Here is a 24,282-nt window from a genome sequence, read left to right on the forward strand (position 1 = left end):
TCGCTCTTTGTTTCCTTCCGACTACTCTGAAGTCATACAGAATTCACAGTGCAAGTGTTGTTTGGCTTAAACTCTTTCTCAGGCCTGGCTCTTCTAGTGCTTCCTCATTTCAGTGGTCAACACAGAGCCAGTGTTGTCCCGTCTTTCCAGCAAGAAGGGCTCCCAGCTCACGTACCTGCCTTCAGTGAGCCACAGGCCCTGCCGACAGTTATAACCAACTGGATCAGCACATGGTCTGGTGGGACAGGAGCAGGGACAGGGTGGAGAGAGAATTAGGTCTTCCTGGGTGAATTACTGCCAGCTCGTGATAGCACAAGAAAATGCTGCGTGGAGTATGACATCTTCATTGAGTACTGCTTAATGAAAGGGGGAGTAGGAGCAGGAAGATTTATATAGCAGCTGTTCGCTTGGGAGCCAGATGCCTTCTGCATACAGAGTTGAACTTGAGAACAGAGCTCTGAAAGGAGCTTGTTAATGAAAGCATGACCAGCTAAATCCTTTTGTCATCCACTGGCTTCCTCTGTCAGCTGCAGCAGTGGAAAGCACCGTCAGTGTAAAAGGCAGAGACAGATGCTTTGCCCTTTGTACCAGTATTGGTGGCTTTGTGGGTGGACCACAGACTTGGGCTAGATTCCTCAGGCTGGCTTTTAGGATTGCATCAACCAGGCAAGACTAATTTTATGTTTTGGAAAGTGCAGAGTTGTTAAATACTTGCCCAGAAAACTACCACAGTATTGTTCTCTTGTCTGCCTTGTAAAACTGCCTGAAAGTACTGCCTGGCTTTCTTGGGACAGGAGGTAGGGGAAACTGCTTCCCATTTTCTGGCCTTACTCTGTACCTTCACAATAATCAGTAGGACTGAACAAATCCAGCAGGATCATTCTCACATCTCCTGTAAGCACTTTACTGTAAGTCAAGCGTCTAGCTGATATATTTGTCCTGTTTGATTACCTTAAGATTACTGATAAGATCAGTTGTTTCTCAGAGTAGTATATTCTTCGTAGGTTATCTGTCCTATATATCTCTTGTTATTGTATCCTATGCTAGAAGTAACTGCAAAACCCATCAGTTTCAGGCAGTTTGGACCCCTCTCCTCTAAAAATTGCTAAGACTTGCTAGGACAGCCCAGCATCACAGCAGGAAAGTGGATCAGGAAACTCCTCCTTTTACTTGCAAGGAGGACACAGCTCTTTTATATGAAGCCAGCATCCAGGTACCCTGTCAGGGCACTTCTCCCTCGATGTGATCTGTCCCTGCATGTGTCCTCCCCATTCCTACCTTGCACAATGCCACTGTAGCCAGGTGAGTTAGGGTTCATCTAGGACATCCCAATAGTCCCCTGCATTTGGGACATGTAGCAATTCCCTTGTACAAGCTGCCTTTCCAGTCCCAGCTGCTGGTTTTGTTTAGCTGGTGACAGTTCCTTGCAACATCTGACAAATTGGTACTTCAAACCTACTTAGCTAAGATTCCTTAGTAGCTAATGAATGGGGAATGCTCTGGCCTCCTCACAATTCATATTTAACTTTTTGCACTGCACTTGGTTTAGACAATGAGGCTCTTTTGAGCAGTTTTTAAACCAGACAGTCACTTAAGGTTTCATTCAGAAATTTGCATTTCAAAAGTCCCATGCAAGGTCCAAGAAATCCATCCCAAGGCATAGGGACAGAGAGACAGCAAAGGGATGGATGCAAGAGGCTGGGAAGGATGGCGTAGGGAAATGATGCTGGCTAAGAGGTGGGTTCTCCCTAGGGCAGGGTGGAATTTTTTCACCTGATTTCAGTGTCTGAAGTGCTGATGTTTATAGTACTGCATTACAGACCGCTACAGTTCATGGAGAGAAACGAATGCTTTTTGGTACAGTTGCTCCCATCTTGTAACCTCAGTGTTTAAAACAGGTCTGATGAAAATCATGATCTAGATTTATTTATTTTTCCTGCATTAACTACCTAGATTGCAAGCTCTGATATCAATCTGAAGTCAGCCCCAGTGTTGGGCTTTTCAGTAATTTGGGGGGTGGAATGAGAATAAGTGAGAATTTCAAGAAGAGACTTAAGAGCAGTGAACTAGCTTAACAGATATTCCTCCAGCACAAGAACAGATTTACCAAAATGTACAAACATGCTACTTGGATAGTATGAGGGGCTGATAAATAATTTTGATGTGGGAATATACTGTGAAGTCTGTGAATAAAGAAAAGTTTGTTTTGAGAGCTTGTGCTACAACAGCTGTAAAAAAAAAAAAAAAAAAAGTCTCTACAGTTCATTTGCTTATCTGCTGTATGCCTCTCTCTAGCTGTTGGATATTCCCCCTTTTCAGCATTGTTTTTTTATTTTTTTTATTTTCACCAACCAGGAGAGTCTGGCACCTCTCCACATGTTTCAGTTTGTTGTTCAGAGGATCTTTTGATGTCATTGCAGCACTGCAAGGCCTGAAGCTGCTATTGCTCAGGCCTTCTCCTCTCCCGTCAGCATCCATTTCCCAAAATGTTTGAGCTGCTGTGTGGGCGCAGTCACGTCTCCATTGGCAGAGCAGTACCTTCCTGGTAGCCCTGGTGTTGTTGAAGAAAACCTTGAACGTCATTCACAGCAGGCAAATCAGGTCATAGATATCCGTTTTAGTTTAACTGAGAAATGTTACAGTGCAAACACCCACTTAGAAAAATGTCCAGGAACTGACTGAAGAGCTCACCAGCAGATGAATGAAGCTACAAAAAATCACACTGCTCATTTAGTTTCATTAAATAATTCACACAAGACCTTCCTGCAGTTGTAGAGCAGAGGCTTGCTGAGCCAGCTAAGGTAGCTTTTGACTAAAATATGGCTCTGATTTACAGACAACAGGTTGGTGTGACAGTAAGTCCTTTATAAAGCCACGCCTGTTGTCACCTTCTGCTAACCTCATTTCCACTGACTACAGATCTTTGTAACAAAATGTTCTTCCTGGTTTGCTTAGGGTGAAGAAACTGAAGGAAACATTTGCTTTTATACAACTTTTGGACAAAAACATGAGTAACCTTCGCACCTGGCTGGCCCGGATTGAGTCAGAGCTTTCTAAACCTGTTGTTTATGACATCTGTGATGACCAAGAAATACAGAAGAGACTGGCGGAACAGCAGGTGGGAAATAGGAGCAGCCATAGTGAATGAGCTAAAAAGTTGCTGATTACAATTGGTCCTAGTTTAAAATCGCCTGTTTCTTTTCTTTAGCCAGGCCTTCTAACTTTTCACTGCATGTTCCTGCCAAGATGTATTAACTTGGAAAGTTTTTATTTGCTTGCTGTTATTTCACTATTGTAAATGTTGCTTTGCCCCTATCCTCCCCTCCACCTTAAAATACCCACAAGGTACAGACAACAGTTTTTTTTTTTTTATATTTCAGAGGTTTTGCCCAGTTATGTACAACAGACTTCAGAAAGGTTAGGCAGGGCACAGGGGACAAAATCCAGGAAGACAGATGACCTAGGCTCAGCATTGCAAGGTCTGAACGCTGGGTCTCCTGAGAACTGGCTGTGTCAGATGTGAGCGCTGTAACTTGAGGTGTTGCCCTCACTAGCTCACTCTTCCCCTCCTTGCAGACAGCAGAGGAAGCTTGGCAGAGAAGGATGTTTGAGCTTTGGAGGATGGACTTGTACAAACACACCTTTGGCTGAGTCCTGATCCTGTAGGCAGTCTCTGAAGCTCCCCTCAGGGTAGTGTGAGATGGTGCATAAATCCTGCTGAGGCATAAGTATGAAGCAAGCTAGCACTGTTGGGCATTGGTCGAGTGCATGTAGGCATTTATCCAAGACAGTGGCTCAACAGGGGAGTCCTGAGAAGCTGTGTTAAAGTGCTGAAGATGGCAAGGATCGGGCATAACTGATCGTGCTAGCTGTTCCAGCCAAATGGAAGTGTGGAATGAATTGGATAGTCCTAGAGTAAAACTTCTCTTTGTAGCAGCCAGGGAAGGAAAAGGAGCATTTCCTAAGTGCAGACAGGTGGAGTGGCATAACCTCTGTCACCTTTTCCTCTGTGCCCAGGTTCGAAGTGTTTCCTTAGGAAGGCTGAGAATCACCAAGGCTGTCTTCTGGCCTTTGTGTAAAACAAGAATATTTGCCCTAAAACTGAGAATCAAAACTAAAGCTGTCAAGTGTGGAAGCTCTATGGCGTCTACCTTTAAAGATGCCACATGTATTGGCGTTCTCCCCATCCTTCCCATCGTTTGTCTTTATGGCTGTTGCTTTCTTGTCCATGAAAAGATCCTTTAATGACCCAGACCCGAGGGCTGTGTTCTCTGCTGGCTGGTGTGGCTCTCCATCGTGTCCCAGGCATAGTGGGAAGGTCCAGGACCTCTGTGACAAGAGTGGGGATAGCTCCCACCAGCTGCACTCCAGGAGCTGGTCATACATCAGAAGCTTTGGTCCAGTGTCTTTGATGGTTCCATCTGCATTGTGAACGGTCACATAAACAACGTGGAGATATTTTCTCCCCATCCAAACCTTTTGCATTTCTCAAAGGCTGTAATGAATTGCCAGGCAGAGAAGAACGTGGGGCACAAAGAACTTGTGTCCAAACTCATTTATGTTCAAGCTTCAGCTCACTGCAAGAGCCATCTTTTGCTGCTCAGAGCTACTTACCGCTTTGTTGTTTGAATTCTGTTTCAAATGCAGACCTGTGGGCACCTCTAGACTCCTTCTACAGTAACCTTTTAGCAGGCTGAGTATAAACCTGTACTGACCAAAAGACCACAGGGAAAAAAAAAAAGCTTCTTTCGCTCCACGGTAGAGAAACCTTTATCTAAACACAACAAATAAAAAGATCTTTACTGGTTTTATTCGAACAATTATTCCAGCAAGTGCATAGTGCTGGTGAGAAATATGCCCTACAGGTGTCTTTCGTTTGACATCCCTGACTGGAAAAACTTTGCCTGTTCAGTCTTGAATAATGACATTTAAAAGCAGAGTGCATCTACAGAGATGCTTTATGGCATGTTTGTTCAGTTGAAGGATGAAGATTGAAATGTGAATAGTACTCATTTGAAGATTTCAAAGTCATTTCAGCACCACAGAATTCTAGCAGCATGTAGTCTGTTTAAGCTTGCTGGGCAATGCTGTGCAGAGTTGAAGGAAAAGTACCTTTCCGGGCTCAATATATGTTCTTGGCCCCATTATTTAGTTTGTTGTGTTTGTCTCACCAGAATGCAGTCAGGTCATTTGGAATAACAGCTGGGAAAACAGCAAGAATTCTGCCTAGGATTATTGCATATGAACCCAGGCAAGACCGAAAGTAATGAAACAGTGTCAGCAATTTACCATAGTATAAATAAGATGGTTTTAAAATCCGTGTTCCAAATTCTCATTTTCACCAATGCAGCTGTAAATCAAGAATAATTTGATGAATTCAGGAGTCTCTCCACGTAACAGCAGTAGGGTAGAGCCTGTTTTGGGAAGCAGACACAGTGTTAAGAACACACTGCTGCCTCTTGCTCAGAAAACATCTGTGGATCCTTAATAAGCTATTAAAATGGTGTTGGGTCTGCTTCTGGCAGTCTCTCACCTATGCAAAGATTTTGGCTTCTACTTTCTTTAAAGCTGTGTTATCACAAATCATGCAAGCCAAATTTTTACCATTTATGGCTTAGCCCTTCTTTCAGGTACTCATGTAACACCATTGAAGATTGCCATGGGGTGATACTCAACTCTTTGCACCTTGTTGATTTCCGGGAAGACCTTTCTTCAACTCCTCTTGGATTTCCTACAGGCCGTGTCTGGATTTTTTCATGTGTCTTTGTTTGTTTATTTTAAGTCTAGGGCAAAACCAATTCTGCTTCATCTGTTCACTGAAATCAATAATACTCTTTAAATGGGAGTTCTTCTTGCTGTTGTCAGTAAAATACTCATTAGTGTTTGGTGTTGTTGCTATGTTATTCTGGTTACAGTACCTGTACCCTTCATTAGAGGACCCAGGAGTGGGTTGAAAAAATGGAAATGTAGTGGGCATTGTTATTTCATTAATGGTCACGGTTGGTAGCATTGTACAGAGCTGCTTTTTCAACAAGAAATATCCATGTAGCATTGACTTCAAGAACAGTTACAGGTACAGAAGGAGCTGCCAGAATATGATGGACCTGCAAGCTCTGGAGAAGAAATGTGTAGATAAGGCAAAGGGTCTTTGCCAGACCCTTTAAAACAGGCTGTCAAAACAGGAGCTGTGAAAGAGGGAATAGGAAAAGCAGTGCAACATGGGCTGCTCTTTTGTTATGCTTCTGCAGTTTGTGATACCAGTCTGTGATCATGCAATCAGCAAAGTACAGGACCTGTATCGTGAGCTCTCTGTCAAGTCTTGTAGAGTAGTAAGCTGACAGGAGGTACTGTCACTTGTTACAGTCAAAATTAGTAAGTATGCCTTTACAGTGTGTGTAAGGTTTGGATTTTGAATGCACATTAAAATTGTCCAGACTGCTAATGAAAAGATTGAGCTCTCATTGAGAAATCTGGACAACCCCTTTTTGCATGGCAGTTCTGTCCTAACCTGTCAGTCTGTCATCTGCACAACTCATACTGCAAGTCTGTTTTCTAAAGCTAAGTAACCTTTTACTGACTTACAAATTGCTCTTTTTCCATCTTCTGCAGTATTTTGAAAGGGTATGTCTGAAATCTAGCCAATCGCGTTGCCTTCCACTAAAACTCTTCTTTTGTCAATGCAGGACCTGCAACGAGACATAGAGCAACACACGGCAGGGGTGGAGTCCGTATTTAATATTTGTGAAGTCCTGCTGCACGATTCTGATGCATGTGCTAATGAGACAGAGTGTGACTCCATCCAGCAGACTAGCAGGAGTTTGGACAGACGGTGGAGAAACATTTGTGCCATGTCTATGGAAAGGCGAATGAAGTAAGTCTCTTTATCCAACAGCTCCTAAAGAAGTCTGTGGAAGCATTTTGAAGAAATGCTTTTGGTTTTGCCACAAACCAAGTTTTGAGAAAGAAAAAAAAATAAGCTTATGATAAAACTCTTCTATATTTGCATCTCCCTGCCAGAATTGAGGAGACCTGGCACCTATGGCAGAGGTTTTTGGATGACTATTCTCGCTTTGAAGATTGGCTAAAATCAGCTGAAAGGACAGCAGCTAGCCCCAATTCTTCAGAGGTTTTGTATACACACGCAAAGGAGGAGCTGAAGAAGTTTGAGGTGAATTTTTTAACTTCATCTTTTTATGCTCAGCAGCAGGCTGGATGTTCAGACTGCTGAATGCGTATTGTCTGTGTGAAATGCCTGGATCACTGAAAAATACATTTTGCAGTTCAAAGTTATGGTATAGCGACCATAAATAATATAGCCATATATGTCTGCCAGGTATCTTGATGGTTTATTTGTCTCCATTTTTTTTACATGGAGAATACAGTACTCCGAACTGACATAATTCTGCTTAAGTTCAAGATTTGCTTGCTAAAGGCAAGAGACCTTTGTGGGTTGATTTTTATTTTGATCTTTTTTTCGTCCTAAATTCTGAGCAAATGAGTTAAAATATGGGTCCTTCTCTGGATTTAATTTTGTAGCTGGTTTTGGTTTTGTTTTTCTTTAATGGGAGAGGGCATCATCCTTCCTCTTGATGGATCGTATCACACCGATCCTTTCTCTTACCGGCAAAGGAACTGAGTTTCTCGATTTCCCTTGCAGGCATTCCAACGGCAAGTTCATGAACGACTCACTCAGTTGGAGCTGATCAATAAGCAGTACAGGCGCCTTGCCCGCGAGAACCGCACTGACTCAGCCAGCAAGTTGAAGCAGATGGTACATGAAGGCAACCAGCGCTGGGATAATCTCCAGAAAAGAGTCGCTGCCATTCTGAGGAGACTGAAGGTAATTGCACAGTGGAGTGAGAGACTAAGGAGCGCTCACAGGTTCCTCTAGGAGTTCCCAAGGGCAAAACACATACTTGGGAGCAACTGTCTTGTGTTGGTTTGTGTCTTGAGTTACTAGTTGTGGTTTAATTCTAACAGGAAGCTAAATACTACACAGCTGCTCACTCACTCTCCCCGGGTGGAATCAGGGAGAGAATCAGAAAGGTAAAAGTGTGAGAACTCATGGGTTGAGATAAAGACAGCTCACTAGGTAAAGCAAAAACCATGTGTTCAAGCAAAACAAAACAAAGAATTCATTCACTACTTCCCATCAGCAGGCAAGTGTTCAGCCAGTCCCAGGAAAGCAGGGCTCATCATGCATAACAGTTTATTGGGAAGACAAGTGCCATCACTCCATACTTCACCCCCCACCCCCCAAAAAAATCCTCCTTTACTTCAGCTTCTATTGCTGAGCATGACATCATATTTTAAGGAATATCTCTTTGGTCAGTCTGGGTCAGCTGTCCTGGCACTGTCCCCTCCCAGCTTCTGGTGCACCCCCAGTGTCCTCGTTGGCAGGACACTGTGCTAAGCAGAAAAGTCCTTGGCTCTGTGCCAACACTGCTTTGCAAGAACTAAAAGCATTGGTGTGCTATCACCACTTTTCATCAAATATCCAAAACACAGCATTGTATGAGCCTCTACGAAGAAAATTAACTCCATCCCAGCCAAAACCATGACACCAGTGTACATGTACAAGAGCATCTCTGCAAAGGTCACCAAGTACATGGCATAAGTATGTCCTTGGCAGGGTTCTTGATGACCGCAGATGTGTGGGGGAAGAAAGGCTGGAAATTTTGAAAGGTATGATGTGGGCTTTACTGCTCCTATTTTAATCAGCCCTGCCATGGCTAGGTACACTCATGAATTTGCAGCTTTCTTTAAAAAGAGGCAGAGACAAAAAGGCCTCAGTTCAGAAATGGGTTGTAGTTCAAAACGTAGCTCTACTTCACACTAAGTTATGATTCACCTACAAGGCTTTAAACAAGGAGATGTGATGGAGGGGCCTGCTGCTGTCATTGCCTCATGCTGTGCTCTCTGCTTGACAGAGCAATGTTGTTAAAGAATGTATTTGTGACTCTTCAGAGAACTGTCCTGCTGCTGAAGATGATTTTTTCACTAGTCAAGTTAAAATGATTTCTGGGCAGATTTTACATGTTGTTCCATGGAGGAATCTTGTCACTGCTGGATTTTTTAATTTAGCAGCACTATAAACCATTGACAGGGACTACTGTTAGATCCCAAAAGTCAATGGATGAAGCTCTGAGATATCTCAAGAGGTTTGATCTGTGCAGTTGGATGTGTCATGTTTCAGAATGTAACCTTTCTGAACAGTAAATACACCAAGAACTGGGGCACTGCAAGCTTCATGTCCATTAGCGGCTCCCATGGGAGCTGGCAGCAGAGAGAGCTCCTCCTGGCTTTTGTGACAAGTGGTGCATTGATTACATCTGCGTGAACATCTATGATCTAGCCGATTGTTTTCCCAATTTTACTTCCACAGTTTTAATTACTTGAATTTAATTAGAGATGGGGCTAGCTTCCTTTGGCTAACTTTCCGCTAAATTTAGAACAAATTGGATGATCAAACCTGAGTCCAAATGACTGTTGCGTTGGTATAAGAGTGTGGGAGAATGTATTTTCATTACGCAGCATGGAATCAAGATTTTTTTTCTTATAAGAATGACTTGCACTGCTGAAGTTTTATTTCCACCCCAGTTAGAATAGTTCACCAGGGTAGGACACTTCGCGCCAGCATCCCTAGGGGACATTTCTATACATGACATGCTGTCGTTTGTGTCCTGAAGGCCATTGAGGTGAACAGCAGCTTTGAAACAAAACCTTTTCAGGGAGCTCCTGTGACATCTTTTTCAGTAGATAAATTCTTATAACAGTGTCTTCCTTCTTCCTATTCAGCACTTCACCAATCGGAGAGATGAGTTTGAGGCAACAAGGGAGAACATCCTTGTTTGGCTCACAGAAATGGACCTCCAGCTGACAAATGTGGAGCACTTCTCAAAAAGTAACTTTGATGACAAAATGCGCCAGCTAAACGTACGTATTCTTTTAAATCAGTCGTTTAATAGAACCAAACTGATCCTATCAGACTGCTCTGTCTTGACAGAATCGTCTGCTTTTCTGTAACTTCACATTAGCCAACAGATCTTTGTAGCACTACATTTGTTATAAGACATCAGTAATTTATTAAGTCCCACTCTGAATCAATTTTAAACAGTATTCAAATTCAGATTCAGTGTTCAAGCTCAGTTCTATCCTGCCATTTTCTTCAAACACTGTAATGTCAGTGACAGTGATAGCTGATCTGGAAAGGACCACATGTAGGTTAATAGTAAAAGCTACATTCCTAAATTCAGGCATTCTTTTCTAGGGAGAATTGTTTTGAATTTGCTTTAAGGTAGAATCTCTCCTCTGAGTGCATTGGTTCTAACTGGGACTTTCAAATAGAAATAAGACAGCATGCATGTGAAGTGATTCTAAAGAACATCTGGTTCTTTGCAACCTGCTCGTGTGCTGCTTTCCCCTTTTCCCCCTTGCTATGAATTGTTTTGGGATGTAGGTTTGCTGTTATGTAGGCTGGAGGCCCAAGCAGTCAAACTTCTCTCCTACAGAGAAAAAAATCTCATGTACCCAGTAGAAAAATAAACTCTGATTACCTGAACTTGCATGTCCTGATCCCCTGCAGGCTCGGGACACTGCAGTCATACTGATGTATGCATAGGTGGAAAATACCACTTCATTTGGAACTGTAATCCTGATAATAAAGCAACCTACTGCATCTCTTGAGTAAAAAGATATTTGCCAAATTAAATTAGGCAGCAGTGTCACTTGCTGCTTTTGCTTTTACTGCTGTGAGTAAGAAATGAAGGACAAACCTTAGGCTAGGAATGGGATTTGAAGAAGTGATCTTATTTTCTTGTATGTCCCAAATAGGGTTTTCAGCAGGAAATAACACTACACACCAATAAGATTGATCAGCTAATCGTTTTTGGGGAGCAGTTGATTCAGAAGAGTGAGCCTTTGGATGCTACCCTGATTGAAGATGAACTGGAAGAACTTCATAGATACTGTCAGGAAGTGTTTGGGCGAGTTGCCCGGTTCCATCAAAGACTGACTTCACGGCATCCCGTAAGAAGCAACAGTTACTTTGGTGCTTTGACAAGATTGTGGTGTTTGAAGTGCAATGCTTAGTGCTTACCCTGGCTGCCTGACTAAGTAGATTGAGCTCAGAGGGGTCAGGAACTCCTTCAGTAGGTGTAACTCCCTCAGTAGGTGTACCAGCTTTGCTAAATTTTTGTCATCAGTCATATCTCCGCACACCTCTCCTGTTGGGTCTCTATTTGCAGAATCTGGATGACAGCACAGAAGTAATTCACAGGGTTAATATTGAGATAGTAGTGGTTTGAGGGCTTCAAAGGCTTTTTTTTTTGGTGTCTTGTTTTCTTTAATTTCAACAACGTGCTTAGAATTTCTCTTTATGGATTTGTTTGTGAGGCTCCATCTGTCCACTTTCTTGTGGCAACCCTAGATGGGGAACAGCGTGCTCTTTAGTTTTCACTGAGAACATTTAGCTGATTCTCATTTTACTTTGGCTCAGAAAGAAAGAACATTTATTAAAAAGCCAAATGGAAGAAGTAACATGAACATCTAAGTGTAGCTGTTCACCCTGAATAAAAACAATCACTTCATTGCTGACCTGTGCAGTCCATTTGGAACGGGGTACCCCTCTGCAAACTGCAGAGAGATGTGGTAGCGGTTTAGTGTCTTGAAAGAAAAGAGTTAGCTGCTGATGGGAGAGCTGTTTTGGCAAAAGAAGGATGAAGAAATACTTCTCCTTAATTTTAGATATGTGGCTTGGATTACTGCAGCAGACCACAAAACTTCCCAGTAGTACTGTATGACTTAATCGTTAGCTCATTTAGCAGTGTAGACCTTAATTATGAGTGTATGTTAGTTCTTACTAACATGCCATAACTGTTATTTATTTTTAGGGTTTGGATGATGAAAAAGAGACCTCTGAAAATGAGACAGACCCAGAAGACTCCCGAGAAATCCAGAATGATCTCTGGCATAAGAAGGCCATCGGTGACGGGCCCTCTTCCCCACAGTCCCTTTGCCATCTTATGCCACCCACTCAAGGTCACGAAAGATCAGGCTGTGAGACCCCTGTCAGTGTGGACTCCATCCCACTCGAGTGGGATCACACAGGTGACGTGGGGGGCTCTTCCTCACACGAGGACGAAGAAGAAGCAACATACTACAGTGCTTTGTCAGGTGAGAACCAGTTGCTGGCTGTTTGTTTTGAGATGGACAATTGCAGGAGGTCCCTGTGTGGGAAGGGAGGGGGACTGAGGTCTTGCTTCAGTGTTGTTGGTTGGTTTTCAAGTACTATTAATAGATATGAGCAGTCTCATCTCTTAAGTGTCCTGATGAAGGGAATGGTGTTGTCTAAACTTGGCTTATATTTGTAGAAACATAACGTTTTTAAAAACCTTACTTTTTAAGAAAGACTGATAAAAAACAGTGCCAACAACTTTTTATTTTGTTCTTTGTCTTTGCTGTCCCTAATTGTTTCAGTTGTTTTTAATATCTGGAAAATATTGCATAGTGAGGAAAATGACATTATTCTTTTTTCAGATGTAGAAATCACTGAAAATCCTGAGGCATATCTTAAAATGACCACAAAAACTTTGAAAGCATCTTCTGGTAGGCACCTGCTAATGCATGTGTCTGAACATGGCAATCTCCCTGTGCTGCACGCTATATTCCTCAACCTCTCTCATATGTAATGTCTGACTTCCTGCCTTGTGTGGACACCATGTCTCATCCTGCCATGGTGTTCTTACGCTGCAGTATTCACATGTACATTACAAAGCAGTCAAGAACATGCCATTTAGATTTTGCCTGGTAAATGCCGAGGTGGTTAACGTGCATTTCATTGTAGTGATCCAAAGTCTTTTGGTACTTTCTTGGTGGTTTGCTCTGGGCAGTATCACTTTTTTGGTTGTTTCTAATTTTAATTATGTAATTACTGGGAGAAATAGTTCCAACTCTGCAAGTATTTTTGTTTGTGTTTTGCATCGTGCATGACAGAACCATGTGTGTCCTGTCTGTTAAATCTAGAACAAATGTTCTCCAAATCAGGACATGTCTAGACGTGTCCCTGCTGAAATGTGTTGCAGATATGTGATAGTATTGTTGGGATGCAAACTTTCCAAAACCACAGTGCAGCATTTTGTTTTTTAACTCATGTGTGTATTCAAGCATTTCCCAGAAGAAAACAGAATGTCTCATAACTGCATGGCTGTCATCTCATTACCTTTGAAACACTGTTGATGTTTTGCAAATGTGCATGCTTTGCAAGGAAAGCTGCAAAACTGTTGTTTTTATGCCATAACGATGCCATTTTATTTAGAGCGCTTTCTAACTTAATACAAAGCAACAGCTTCCTTGTGGAGATGGGATTTCACATTCATGTCATATGCTTTGGTTTTTATTTGTTTCAGGAAAGTCTGTTTCAGAAGCTCATCCCTGGCATTCACCAGATAGCCCTGTCTGCAGGAAACACCGATACAACCAGGCAGAGATGGTTGGCAATGTGCTGTCAAGTCCAGAGACGAGTACCCCCTATAAGCCAGGCTATGTGAGTTGGAGGCTTTGCAGGCACTGAACCTATACTACGCTGTCTGTACAGCTACAAAGGGAGCTGTGTAGCTCTGTCTTTTTCTTTTCTCCAGCATCAAGGAAAAGATTGGTTGGGGGAGGGGGAGGTTGTTCACTGTATGCAAACTTGGCCATTACTTCTGGTGGCTTGGGAAACCAGTGAGAGTATCTGTTCACTCACTAGAAAAGCTTCTCGAAAGCAATTCAGAGCAGTATGTGAAGCTTTTGATCAGAGACACTGTCTGGAGGAAAATACATCCTCCGTTGTCATAGGTCGATTCTAGGAGAACTTAACTCCACAAGGAGGGGTTGTGAATACCCTCCCTTGGTATTTACTTATATATCTCCCTTTGCTAAGCAAACTGATATGGAGTGTCCTTTTCTAGCACCATTTAATCTGTTTCTGGGCATTCAAAAAAATGCCCCAGTGGCATTAGCATTGAGGAAAGTGCTTGTTGTCTGTTGATTGTTCAGCCGTGATGGCTGGTTCCCAGTAGTCCCAGCTGTGGCCTTCACCAGCAACCTACAGGCTCTGGATCTGGACCTGTTGTCAGCACTCTTTCAGGCACACTGTGGTACTGGTATCTGGCTGCTTTTGTCACCACTAATACAGTCTTGGAGCGTTAGAGTCAATATTGCCAAAACCCAGAATCCAACAAAGAGCGTCAGCAAACGTAGGTTGTCCAGTACGCATAATGTGCCGTCATGTAATGTCCAGTAGACATTACAAGACTGCCCTACCATGTCCAGTCTTGTAATAATTAGCATCACTATGGTGTGTGTTTGTTTGTTTGTTTGCTGATAAGGCACAGAGAGCCAGCATAAACTGTTAGCAAAGAAGCAGAAGCCCAGTGCTGTATCTGACATGCAGGAGCTCAGCACAGACGGGCACTTTAACATAAATGAAGCTTGACCTTTGATGGCTGGTTAATGTGCAGGGCTCACGCACCAAAATGTCATTCCAGGTGAAGCAGCTCAGCTCTGCAAGCAGCACCAGCGTCAACAAGGAGAACATTGCGTCTGCTAACATGAGTGATGAAGAGCCCCAGGATGACCAAGAGCTTGTGAATATAGCAGCTGCAGAGAAGCAGTCAGGTACAGAGCATTCGGGCACTAGGAGTGGCTTAGGTGCTGGGGTGTTTTACCTGTGGTTCTTGGGGCAACAAAGCAGAGATAGCACAAAGACAGGACATTTGCCTTGGGAACAAATTAATGTATCTTGCTAAGATTCATTGAGCTGCCTTTTTACTTGGTATTGTCCAACACAAGTTTTCTGTTCAAAGCTTTTACGTTTTCTGCTAGAATCTGATTTTTTATTACTCATAATATACCTCTTTGCTGATTGGAATGAATGGAAACACTTTTGTGTGGATACTGAATGCTTCAGAGATTTTTAATCAGATTTCAAACCAAAGAAGTGTGTTTCTTTGTCTAAACCAAGATAGCCCTATTTCATTCTCTTAGTTGTTGGTACTCTGTATAACAAAACACAATAGCTCTCATTTACAGAATAGTTTTGTCAAAGTCAGTAGTGTACTCAGTTCTTCGCTGTGGTCCTGTCTTCAGAATTGGTCAACAAGCTGGTTCTCTTAACCGTGTAAGACCTCATTCCTGGTTTCAGGTGCTTGAGGTTGTAAGATCACATCTATACTGCAATCATAAAAGCAAATCAGTGTTAAAAAGAACATAGCTATATGCACCAGTTTACCTAATTTATGCCTCTAATCTCACAGATGGACCAGGGTTGATTTCTGTACATGGGGTGAATAGGTAAACCTAAAATAAAAAAAAAAGTCTTTAAAAAGATGGAGAGTGACTCTTTGCTCAATCAGATAATGACAGGACAAGGGGGAATGGTTTTAAACTGAAAGAGGGGAGGTTTAGTTTAGAGATTAGGAAGAAATTCTTAACTCAGAGGGTGGTGAGGAACAGGTTGCACAGAGAGGCTGTGGATGCCCCGTCCCTGGATGTTTTCAGAACCAGGTTAGATGAGGCCCTGAGCAACCTGATTTAGTGGGTGGCATCCCTGTCTATGGCAGGGGGGTTGGAACTGGGTGATCTTTGAGGTCCCTTCCAACCTAAGCTATTCTGTGATTTATGATCAACATGCTTAAAATCCTGTTTAATATTACTGTGGATAACTTGACCAGTAACGTGAAAGTGTGGACTCCATAATCTCAAGTAAAAAAGATGTTAAGTATTACATGGTAGCAATTATTTGGCCTTAAGTAGGTTGGAGAGTAATTTACTTGTGAAACTGCTTGCATCTGTTTTATGGACTGTTCACCTTACTGAAGATGTAAACATTTCTTGTTCTGTCACTTGTAGGCATTATTGATAGGTGGGAGCTCATTCAAGCTCAAGACCTCAGAAATAAACTCAGGATGAAACAGAACTTGCAGCAGTGGCAGCAGCTGAACTCTGATCTCAGCGACGTCTCCGCTTGGCTTGATAAAACTGAGGAAGAGCTGGAGGAGCTGCAAAAAGCGAAACCTCCAACCAGCATGCATGAGATGGAACAAAGGGTCAAGAAATTGAAAGTAAGTTGTAGCACATTGAGAAACAGGATTTCAAAATGCTGATGCTCTTTATTGTTGTCTTTTGTGCTCCTATGGTTTGTCAACAGCATGAATTCTAATAGCAATGTGTGTATGTCACAGAGGAGCTAAGCTGTTTTCTGCTAAGAGGACTAAAGAGGCTGGTTAAGCAAGGTGCTTCTGTCTTCAACTGCAGTCAGTATGCCTGGGTACAACAGGCAGACAAGCTGAAGTGAAAACCCCTCCCTTTCTGTTTTCTTACCAAGGAACTCTATGCTCTCAAATCAAAAACATTTGACCCCAAATGTGTCTCTTTAGGTCGTATGCTTTAGAAAATAAACACAGAAAAAGGCTAAAAAAGTGAAAGCTTAGACTCCCCAGATGCCAGGTGTCTGGCTTTGTCTTGGGAGATGTGGTTGGGTATTCTGAGCAATGATACTGGCATTTTTCCCTGTTCTGTGCTATTTCTCCTCTACACAAACCAGAAAAGGATTGCAAATTAGCCAAGTCTACAGACTGCAAAGTCTAGGCTGATTTAGGCTGATTTTCTTTTAATTGAATTAGTATATATATTTTTTGTTTTATTTTGTTTTGTTTTGTAGCTCCAAAAGGGTGACCGAGCAAGATCTTCCCTAAAGCTCTGTTTTTTAGCAACATGGTATTTGCAGAAAATCTTAGCTCTAAATAGTGCTTTTGTTGTACCTGGAATCAGGTAGTTGAAGGATACAAAAATTTCAAAAAGTGCAGTGATATTTTTCAATTAGCAAATATAGATTTCTCATTGAATAGTATGTATTAGTTTAAAATGAGAAACAAAATTAATTCATTAGTCAGTCTCTGCTAATTTTCAGCCAAGTAATAAAACAGAGACATGATAATGTGAACATTCATCAGCATGTGAGGTCATGTTGTGTTGCCTGCTATGACTCTCAGCTTCCATAAATTAATTAGAACAAAGCAAAGTCTGCAAGTGGAACCAGTGGGTTACCAGGGTACGTTTAAGTGCTACATTCCTCAGACTCTGGTAGAACCCTGAGAGAACAAGTACTACAAACACTTGTGGGAGAGCAAAATCCCTGTGTGCTTAACCTCCTGCCAGCAGCTTCGTATGAGTTACCCAGATTGCAAGACTACTGATCAATTTGGTGTCACACCCTGGGTGATGCTCACAAATGAGACATTTTGCTGACCAGGGCAGGGATTTATGAGGCATGTTTAAAGGATGTTTAAGCCTACACAGAAGACGAGAAGGCCTTGAGCAATCATTAGGCCAAGGAGAATGACTGTGTGTGACTCCACTTAGAACAACTCTGATTCTATGCGCCAGCCTGGCTTAGGCACCAAGTGCTAGGAGAGATTCAAGGGATGTCTTGAGAGTGGAATGAGGTGCTTTCCCTCAAGCTGGAGCTGGGTGTCTGACCTCTTTGAGGAACGGAGCTTCCATTCTGCTTCTCTCCTGTGAATTTTCTAAACAAGAGTCCAGATGGCTAAAAATCTCTGTAGACAGCTTGGGTCTCTATGGATCTCTAGAATAGCCAGCATGCTGTATAAGACCATGAATTTCATGTGATGTCAGAACATCCCAATTGCCCTGGATAATGAGAAAGCCAGTCTGGCTGCAGGCTGGCTTACGGGTGGTTAAAAGTCTGTACTGGACCATTTGTATTGTCTGATATTGAGAGAAATTTTGCTGCTTGGAGGGAGGCTGAACTCTTTGTTGGGCAAAATGTAATTTAGACCAGTGGCTTTCAACAAGTGGGCTGCAGACCTTGAGAATACATAGACTGAGATTCTTACTCACAAAGGCTACTAAGAAAAGCAATCAGAGCAGTGTTGATTGCAGTACTCATCCTGCAGCTCTTACTTCTCTAGTGCAAGAGCCCACAACTTGAAAAAGACTGAATACCCTTGATTCAATCTGTAAACTTACTGAGGGTACAAGATATTGTTTGGCATTCATTTAAGAAGATAAAAAATGTGGGCTCTACATTAACATAAGGTGGTTATATGATCCAGCTATGACTTGGCAAATTCCACATTATTTCACCCTGCAATTTTAAGGGAGAGAGGGAGCACAGGCAGGGATGCCATTCAGAGGGACTGTGACAAGTCAGAGAAATGGGATGAAACTGAGTAGAGAGAAGACAAATGAATTTCTCATAACTGGGTGGCCTGATGTGGGACCAGAGGCTCAGATGGGAGAGTGAGCCTCCATCATGTGAAATATTCAAAATTTGATTTGTTCAGGCCCTGGACAGCCTGCTCTAAGTTTGAAGTTGGCCCTGCTTTGAACAGGAGGGTAGACTACAAACCTCCAGCATTATTTTAAGATTCTGAGGTGGTTAAGCCTTTAAACATCAAGAAGAAACATCATGTGATGACATATGGGAATATTTGTCCAAATGTCAGGAAAAAAGACAAAAATGCTAAGCTCAGGAATGAAGAGCAGAGGTAGATTAAGACATAATGCTCGTAACTGAGGGAGAAGCACAGGGCCAACCAGATTTGTTTTCTCCTAAGTGAATATTTTTATTTTTTTAATTAAAAAAAAAAAGCTACCTACTTTAATATGTTCCTCAGCAGTGTCTGAAAAGCCACCAGATTCAAACAGCATTCCGCAATAACTCTGATATTATTTTTTTTAGGACGTTGTTTTATTGTAAATAAGCAATATGTTTTTCCATCATTCATACAAGCTCCTAATCCTCTTTTCCTACCAGGACATGCTTAAAGCGTTTGATAACTACAAGGCAGTGGTGCTTTCAGTTAATCTGAGTAGCAAAGAATTCCAGAAAGCAGAGAGCACAGAGTTCAAAGAGCTTCAGAACAGGCTTCGGAAGGTGAACTTGCGCTGGGAGAAAGCAACTCATGCATTGAACAAGTGGAGGAAAGGTTTACAACAAGCCCTACTGCATTGCCAGGTGCATACAATATACAGCTTATATGGGAAAATTCCTTTTTAGGATGCTTTTGTGGGGTAGATAATGAGAGAGAGCAAAGGGGGAATTCATGCCCATTAGTAGAATGGTTACTCAGAATCTAAAACAAGTGTTTTCTTCTCATAATAACCTTGACTTTGTTGGTTTTAAAGGGTTTGGTAGAAATATCTCTGAACTGGATAATACCTTTTTATTATATAGGTGCAATAGTTTTACAAGATTGCTAAAGCTTCAATAATCATGAACACATTGTCAGCTCTTTCTAATAATCTGGGCTGTTATCTTATGTGCAAACCTTCCCTTATTTCTCTAGGAATTCCATGACCAGAGCCAAAAACTAGTCCTGTGGTTAGCTAGTGCTGACAGCCGAAGGAATGAAGCACAAATCACGGATCCAAATGCTGACCCCCATACAATACTGGAATGCCAAAAGGAGCTAATGGTAAGTGTAGATGTAACTACAGCACCTCAGTTCTTCCAATGAGTTAATAGCTCTCACCACAAAATGAAGAGCAATTTGTTTATTTCTCAGGATGTTGATAGCCTCTCCCTGAGCCTGCTCTATCAATCAGTCAGGCATGGGATCAATTTCTGAATGGGCTAAGAGACTGTTGAGGCATTTTTCCATAATTATGCATCAGATATAAGTTCAGGCCCCCCAGGGAAGTGGTCACAGCAGCAAGCCTGCCAGAGTTTGGACAATGTTCTCAGATATACGGTCTGATTTTTGGGTGGTCTTCTGTGGAGCCAGGAGTTAGACTTGATAATCCTTGTGCGTCCCTTCCAACTCAGGATATTCTATGATTCAACGAATTCCTGATGGACAGTCTTTATGCTGAAATAAGACTGCCCACATCCAACTATTTCTAAATGTTAGTTCAAGCAGGTGCAACCAGTCTCTTAAAGAGAGAAGTTCATTCCATATGTAGCTGTACCAGCCATTCCCATGTATTATGGATTGATGGGCAGGTTGAGTTGTTCTTTAAAACCTTCCAAAGCTTATCTCTGTATAAAAACATCCTCAGAGTTGAAAGTGGCAGTTCATTGCACTGTTTTTTGTTTGTTTGTTCTAAGCAACTGGAGAAAGAGCTACTGGAACAACAGCCTAAAGTAAACTCTCTTCAAGAACTCTGTTCTTACCTGCTGCTTAAATCAGATGGTGAAGATTACATTGAAGCTGAAGAGAAGGTCCATGTAATCGGAACGAAACTAAAGCAGCTTATTGAGCAAGTTTCACATGACTTAAAGACGATACAAGGAAATCTGGTGAGTCAGAGTTTAAATACTAGTTTGTGTTGTCTTTCTTACTGGGAAATAATAACAGATTAAGAATAGAAGTATTTATAAAATACTAACTTAAAACTTAGGTACTTCCACCATCATAAGCTGAAACGAGAACAGTTAACTCTGGATATAACAAAAAGCTTTAGTACTGCAAGGCTAGTCAGGTATTGAAATAGATTGCCCTGTGACATTGTACGGGATCCATCCTTGCTTGATGAGTTTCAAAAAGACAGAAGAAAGTCATGAATAACCTGGCCTGATCTCATAGCTGACCCTGCTCTGAGCAAGAGGTCAGACTAGCTAAACTTCCTAAGGGCCTTTCCAACCTGAATTATCCTATGATCTATACCAAACATCAAGCCAAGAATGTGTAATGAACACATTGGACTTCTGTAGTCTGCAGCAGTACACTGCTTATCACTGAGAGATAGCAGATAGAGGTGGTTTCAAGATAATACCTGCACCATTACAGTTTCTTCTCATTGTGCATAGTAAAATATTTTGTTACACTGGAGCATCTGTTTACTGGAGCATCTGTTTACTGCTAGTTATTCAGTTAAAGAAGCAATGTGGCTCTGTACCTGTAGAGAGACAATGGGAGGTGGGTCTTTTTGCACTTTACCTGTTTTGAGCATACATTTTTAAAGAGGAAGGTGTGGTTACCTTTTAGGATACCAGAGCATTCCTGCCAGTTCCAGATGACCTGGACTCAGGATCCTATCATCCAGTCACAGTGAAAGCCAGCCCTCCTGTGAAGAAGGCAAGTCTTCTTTTCTAATATTTTACTATCAGCATATAGTGTATCTTTTTTTTAGCGTGAAAGTTCCTCAAGTGTAATCACTTTACCTTTTAAATGCATGTACTGTATTACAGAATTTACAACAGAACTTTAAAGTCTACAACTGTCTTTTCTAAGAAAGAGAAATTGTAGTTTCTGAATCCTGGATAATAAAAGCTATTTCTCTCAACAGATCACAGTAAGGAGAACTGAAGGTGGCAGAAGCAACAGCAGCACAAGGTATTATTTTATAATCATCTAATCTCATGAAGTATAGTGAAAATGAGAGAGGCAAGCTGAGTGCCAGGGCAGCTGTTCCTCATAAGTTAACACACAGAAGGTGATTTCTTCCAGTGTGCAGCATCTCCTCTATGTACCAGCTCTGGGCTGCACTTTGGTGAATTGCTTTCCTTTAATACCCGTGCTCCTAAACCTCTGCATTGATGTGCAGCCTTCACTCAATTTTGCACTTGAGAAAATATTTTTTGTGACAAAATTGGGAATATTTGTGTTTTAAATCTTTGTTTAATCCCACCGGCTCATCTGGACAAAGAAACTTGCATCTTAGAGCCACTTATTAAAAACAGACATGAAGGACTAAGCTAAAACATCACCCCCAGTACATGAGGGTCTGTTCAAAGGACTGATTGTGATGATGTACAGGGAGAATAGAGCCAAAACAGTCTGGAATGGTGGCTTTCCATTGTGCATTTCCAAGTACTTAGAGTGGCTTGTTTGTCTGCTGGGAAAACTTGACTTTGCAACCCCAAAAATAGCTTAAAGCAGTGACTTTTTACCCTATTTTAAAGACATGTTTCTTTTTCAGTAGGAAGGAATGTCAGCTGGCTTCCTATTGAGCAGTCCTGCATGCTTTGAAGTTACAATTGAGTGTTTCATGCGCAGTGCAGATATGCATTGTAGATATGCAGCCCTGCATCATAGAGGAATAGCATGAAGCAGTTAAAATGACTTAACATTTCAGAGCTTGAATATATATATAATTTTATTTTTTGTTGTCTTTTCAGAGCTGAAAGCCATCCACAGCCTACTAAAGTAGTTCCTCGGTCCCCCTCCTTCTTTTACCGTGTATTACGAGCAGCATTACCCCTTCAGTTGTTCTTCCTACTGCTGCTACTTCTGGCTTGCATGATTCCATCTTCCGAGGAAGACTACAGCTGCACCCAGGCAAACAACTTCGCCCGTTCTTTCTATCCTATGCTGCGATATACCAATGGGCCTCCACCAACTTAGAAAGAAGCCTAAGAATCTTCAGTTACACCAAAACACTCTTTGTGGTGCTTGTTTTTATGCTGCTGGCATCAATGAAACACTGATATCACGTAATTAAATACACAAACTTTTATGCTGTGTTAGTTCCCTAAACTAGCCACTACAGCACTCTGATGTCCTACGCACCGCTGCCCAGGTCTGCTGCAGCTAAATAATGCCTCACGTTTATAAGCTCCTTTCCTTGTTGAAGGGAATGTGTTAAATTTCACATCTCAAAATGTATATCTTGACAAAATTTCAACATTTTTGTACGGAAAACAAACTTTTTCTATAGATTTTTAAACTGTAAGCAACACACTTTATACTTTGATGCAATAGATACACTATTTTATAGCTGCAGTGCTCTTAAGCTCGCAACGTGATCAAATACTGAGTTATTAGATGCAGAAACTACTTCACAACAATCTGAAACACAGCAGTCTGTCTTGGGTTAGCATGACGAACAAGCAGTTGAAGAGGCACTTTGCCTAAAATGATTACTGCACACACTTCACACTAAACCTGTATCTTTCGGTACTGTAGTCACGTGGTGGAAAGAACTCTGCATCTTTATGAATCTTTGTTATTGTATTTTATTCATCTAGCACATTCAATAAAAGGATGCACATTTGTTTTGTTTTACATGTAGTGTTCTAGTAATTAGGACTGCTGTGTTGTCTTTTTATACCACCTTTGAAATATGAAATTGTTACATTGCATGGAAATGGTTTATAATGCACATATTTTCTAGATGAACGTGATTGTGTAGACTATCCCTGATGTATACAAATAATGTAATGACTTTTTAATGAAAGATTTTTTTCAGTTTTTAACCTGCTGAATAGTGTACAGTAACTTGAGAGAGAATTGTGCATTTTTATAAATTTACTGTAAGATTCTCCACCTTTCAAATGAAATTAACACTTTAGGCAATGGCTAGAGAAACACTGTGTACAGTCAGCTTTGCCATTACTTCTTGGTTGTACAGTTCAAGTACTCATTAAAATTCTGCCAATGTCTGCAGGGACTATTGGTCTGTCTAGCGTGGGGGCAACCAGCGGTGTGTTCCAACAGTGCTGACTCTTCTACACCCCTATAAGCCAAGGTATTTGCATGCTAATGCAACAGAAATGGAATCTGTGTTCTGTGGCACAGATCCTTTCTTTGCAACGGGCTGTAATTTCGTGGCTCATAGCGAGATGAATCAGATAGTGCTTATTACTACTTTGAAATGCTGAAATATTTCCCCATTCTGAAGCTATAACTGTAAGTGATGGCAGCACTGAACACAGGGAAGCGCACATCAAGGGGAGCTTGGTGCAATAGAAAAGGGTTTGGTTGAACACCAATAATTTTTGTTTGGTTGCAGTGAAAAATCCCCCAGAAATTAGCCCATTTCTGTAATGCTTACCTGTAGGAAATAAGACTTACAGTCAGCCTGTGTGAATTCTCTTTCCATTTCTATGCTTCTCACCACTGATGGTTGCATATTGCCCATCATCTAGCAGAGGAATTTAGGAAACAAGTTGCTCTGCAGTCTTATGTTCAGAAAAAGCCCCTGTAGCAAGCAAACATGTTCTGCCCAACCCATGGAGGCAAAAACAAAAAAACAAACAAAAAAACCACAACATTGCTTATTTCTAGAATATTAACAGTGATGCAGTTAGGCGTGCAAACTTAGCAACATGGTTTAGAAAAGTCAAAGCCGACAATTTGCTAATATTTGTTAGTGGTGTCATACTGTACAGTAGTACACATCTACACTGGGTGCTCAGATGTGAGAGAAAAGGCTCCAGCTCCATACTGAAGCACTTCGTGTAGCTTTTAGCTGTGGAGCCAGGTTTGTGCTGGAGTTTCACAGCTATGGCTCTCACCTGGCGTTGGATCACGAGGTAAAGAACGGATCCTCCCC

The 24,282-nt window shown here is 41.7% G+C and overlaps 1 protein-coding gene across 3 annotated transcripts in view; it reads left to right on the top strand.

The window, feature by feature from the left end:
- SYNE2 (spectrin repeat containing nuclear envelope protein 2) overlaps nucleotides 1-23,397 on the top strand; it is a 186,390-nt gene extending 162,993 nt beyond the window's left edge. The window contains exons 102-118 of one of the 3 annotated variants that reach the window (XM_032188232.1): nucleotides 2,956-3,118; nucleotides 6,684-6,871; nucleotides 7,018-7,168; nucleotides 7,658-7,840; nucleotides 9,799-9,936; nucleotides 10,834-11,028; nucleotides 11,892-12,174; nucleotides 12,538-12,606; nucleotides 13,407-13,543; nucleotides 14,529-14,658; nucleotides 15,892-16,103; nucleotides 18,821-19,021; nucleotides 19,353-19,481; nucleotides 20,114-20,305; nucleotides 20,994-21,083; nucleotides 21,295-21,341; nucleotides 22,127-23,397. In XM_032188232.1, coding sequence (XP_032044123.1) covers nucleotides 2,956-3,118; nucleotides 6,684-6,871; nucleotides 7,018-7,168; nucleotides 7,658-7,840; nucleotides 9,799-9,936; nucleotides 10,834-11,028; nucleotides 11,892-12,174; nucleotides 12,538-12,606; nucleotides 13,407-13,543; nucleotides 14,529-14,658; nucleotides 15,892-16,103; nucleotides 18,821-19,021; nucleotides 19,353-19,481; nucleotides 20,114-20,305; nucleotides 20,994-21,083; nucleotides 21,295-21,341; nucleotides 22,127-22,352 — 2,734 coding nt within the window. In that variant the 3' untranslated portion in view covers nucleotides 22,353-23,397. The remainder of the gene's footprint in view (nucleotides 1-2,955; nucleotides 3,119-6,683; nucleotides 6,872-7,017; nucleotides 7,169-7,657; nucleotides 7,841-9,798; nucleotides 9,937-10,833; nucleotides 11,029-11,891; nucleotides 12,175-12,537; nucleotides 12,607-13,406; nucleotides 13,544-14,528; nucleotides 14,659-15,891; nucleotides 16,104-18,820; nucleotides 19,022-19,352; nucleotides 19,482-20,113; nucleotides 20,306-20,993; nucleotides 21,084-21,294; nucleotides 21,342-22,126) is intronic. The other 2 variants (XM_032188235.1, XM_032188233.1) reach the window with 2 other exon arrangements.
- The last annotated feature ends 885 nt before the right edge of the window (nucleotides 23,398-24,282 follow it).

The sequence above is a fragment of the Aythya fuligula genome, chromosome 5, assembly GCF_009819795.1.
Source record: "Aythya fuligula isolate bAytFul2 chromosome 5, bAytFul2.pri, whole genome shotgun sequence".
Lineage (NCBI taxonomy): Eukaryota > Metazoa > Chordata > Aves > Anseriformes > Anatidae > Aythya > Aythya fuligula.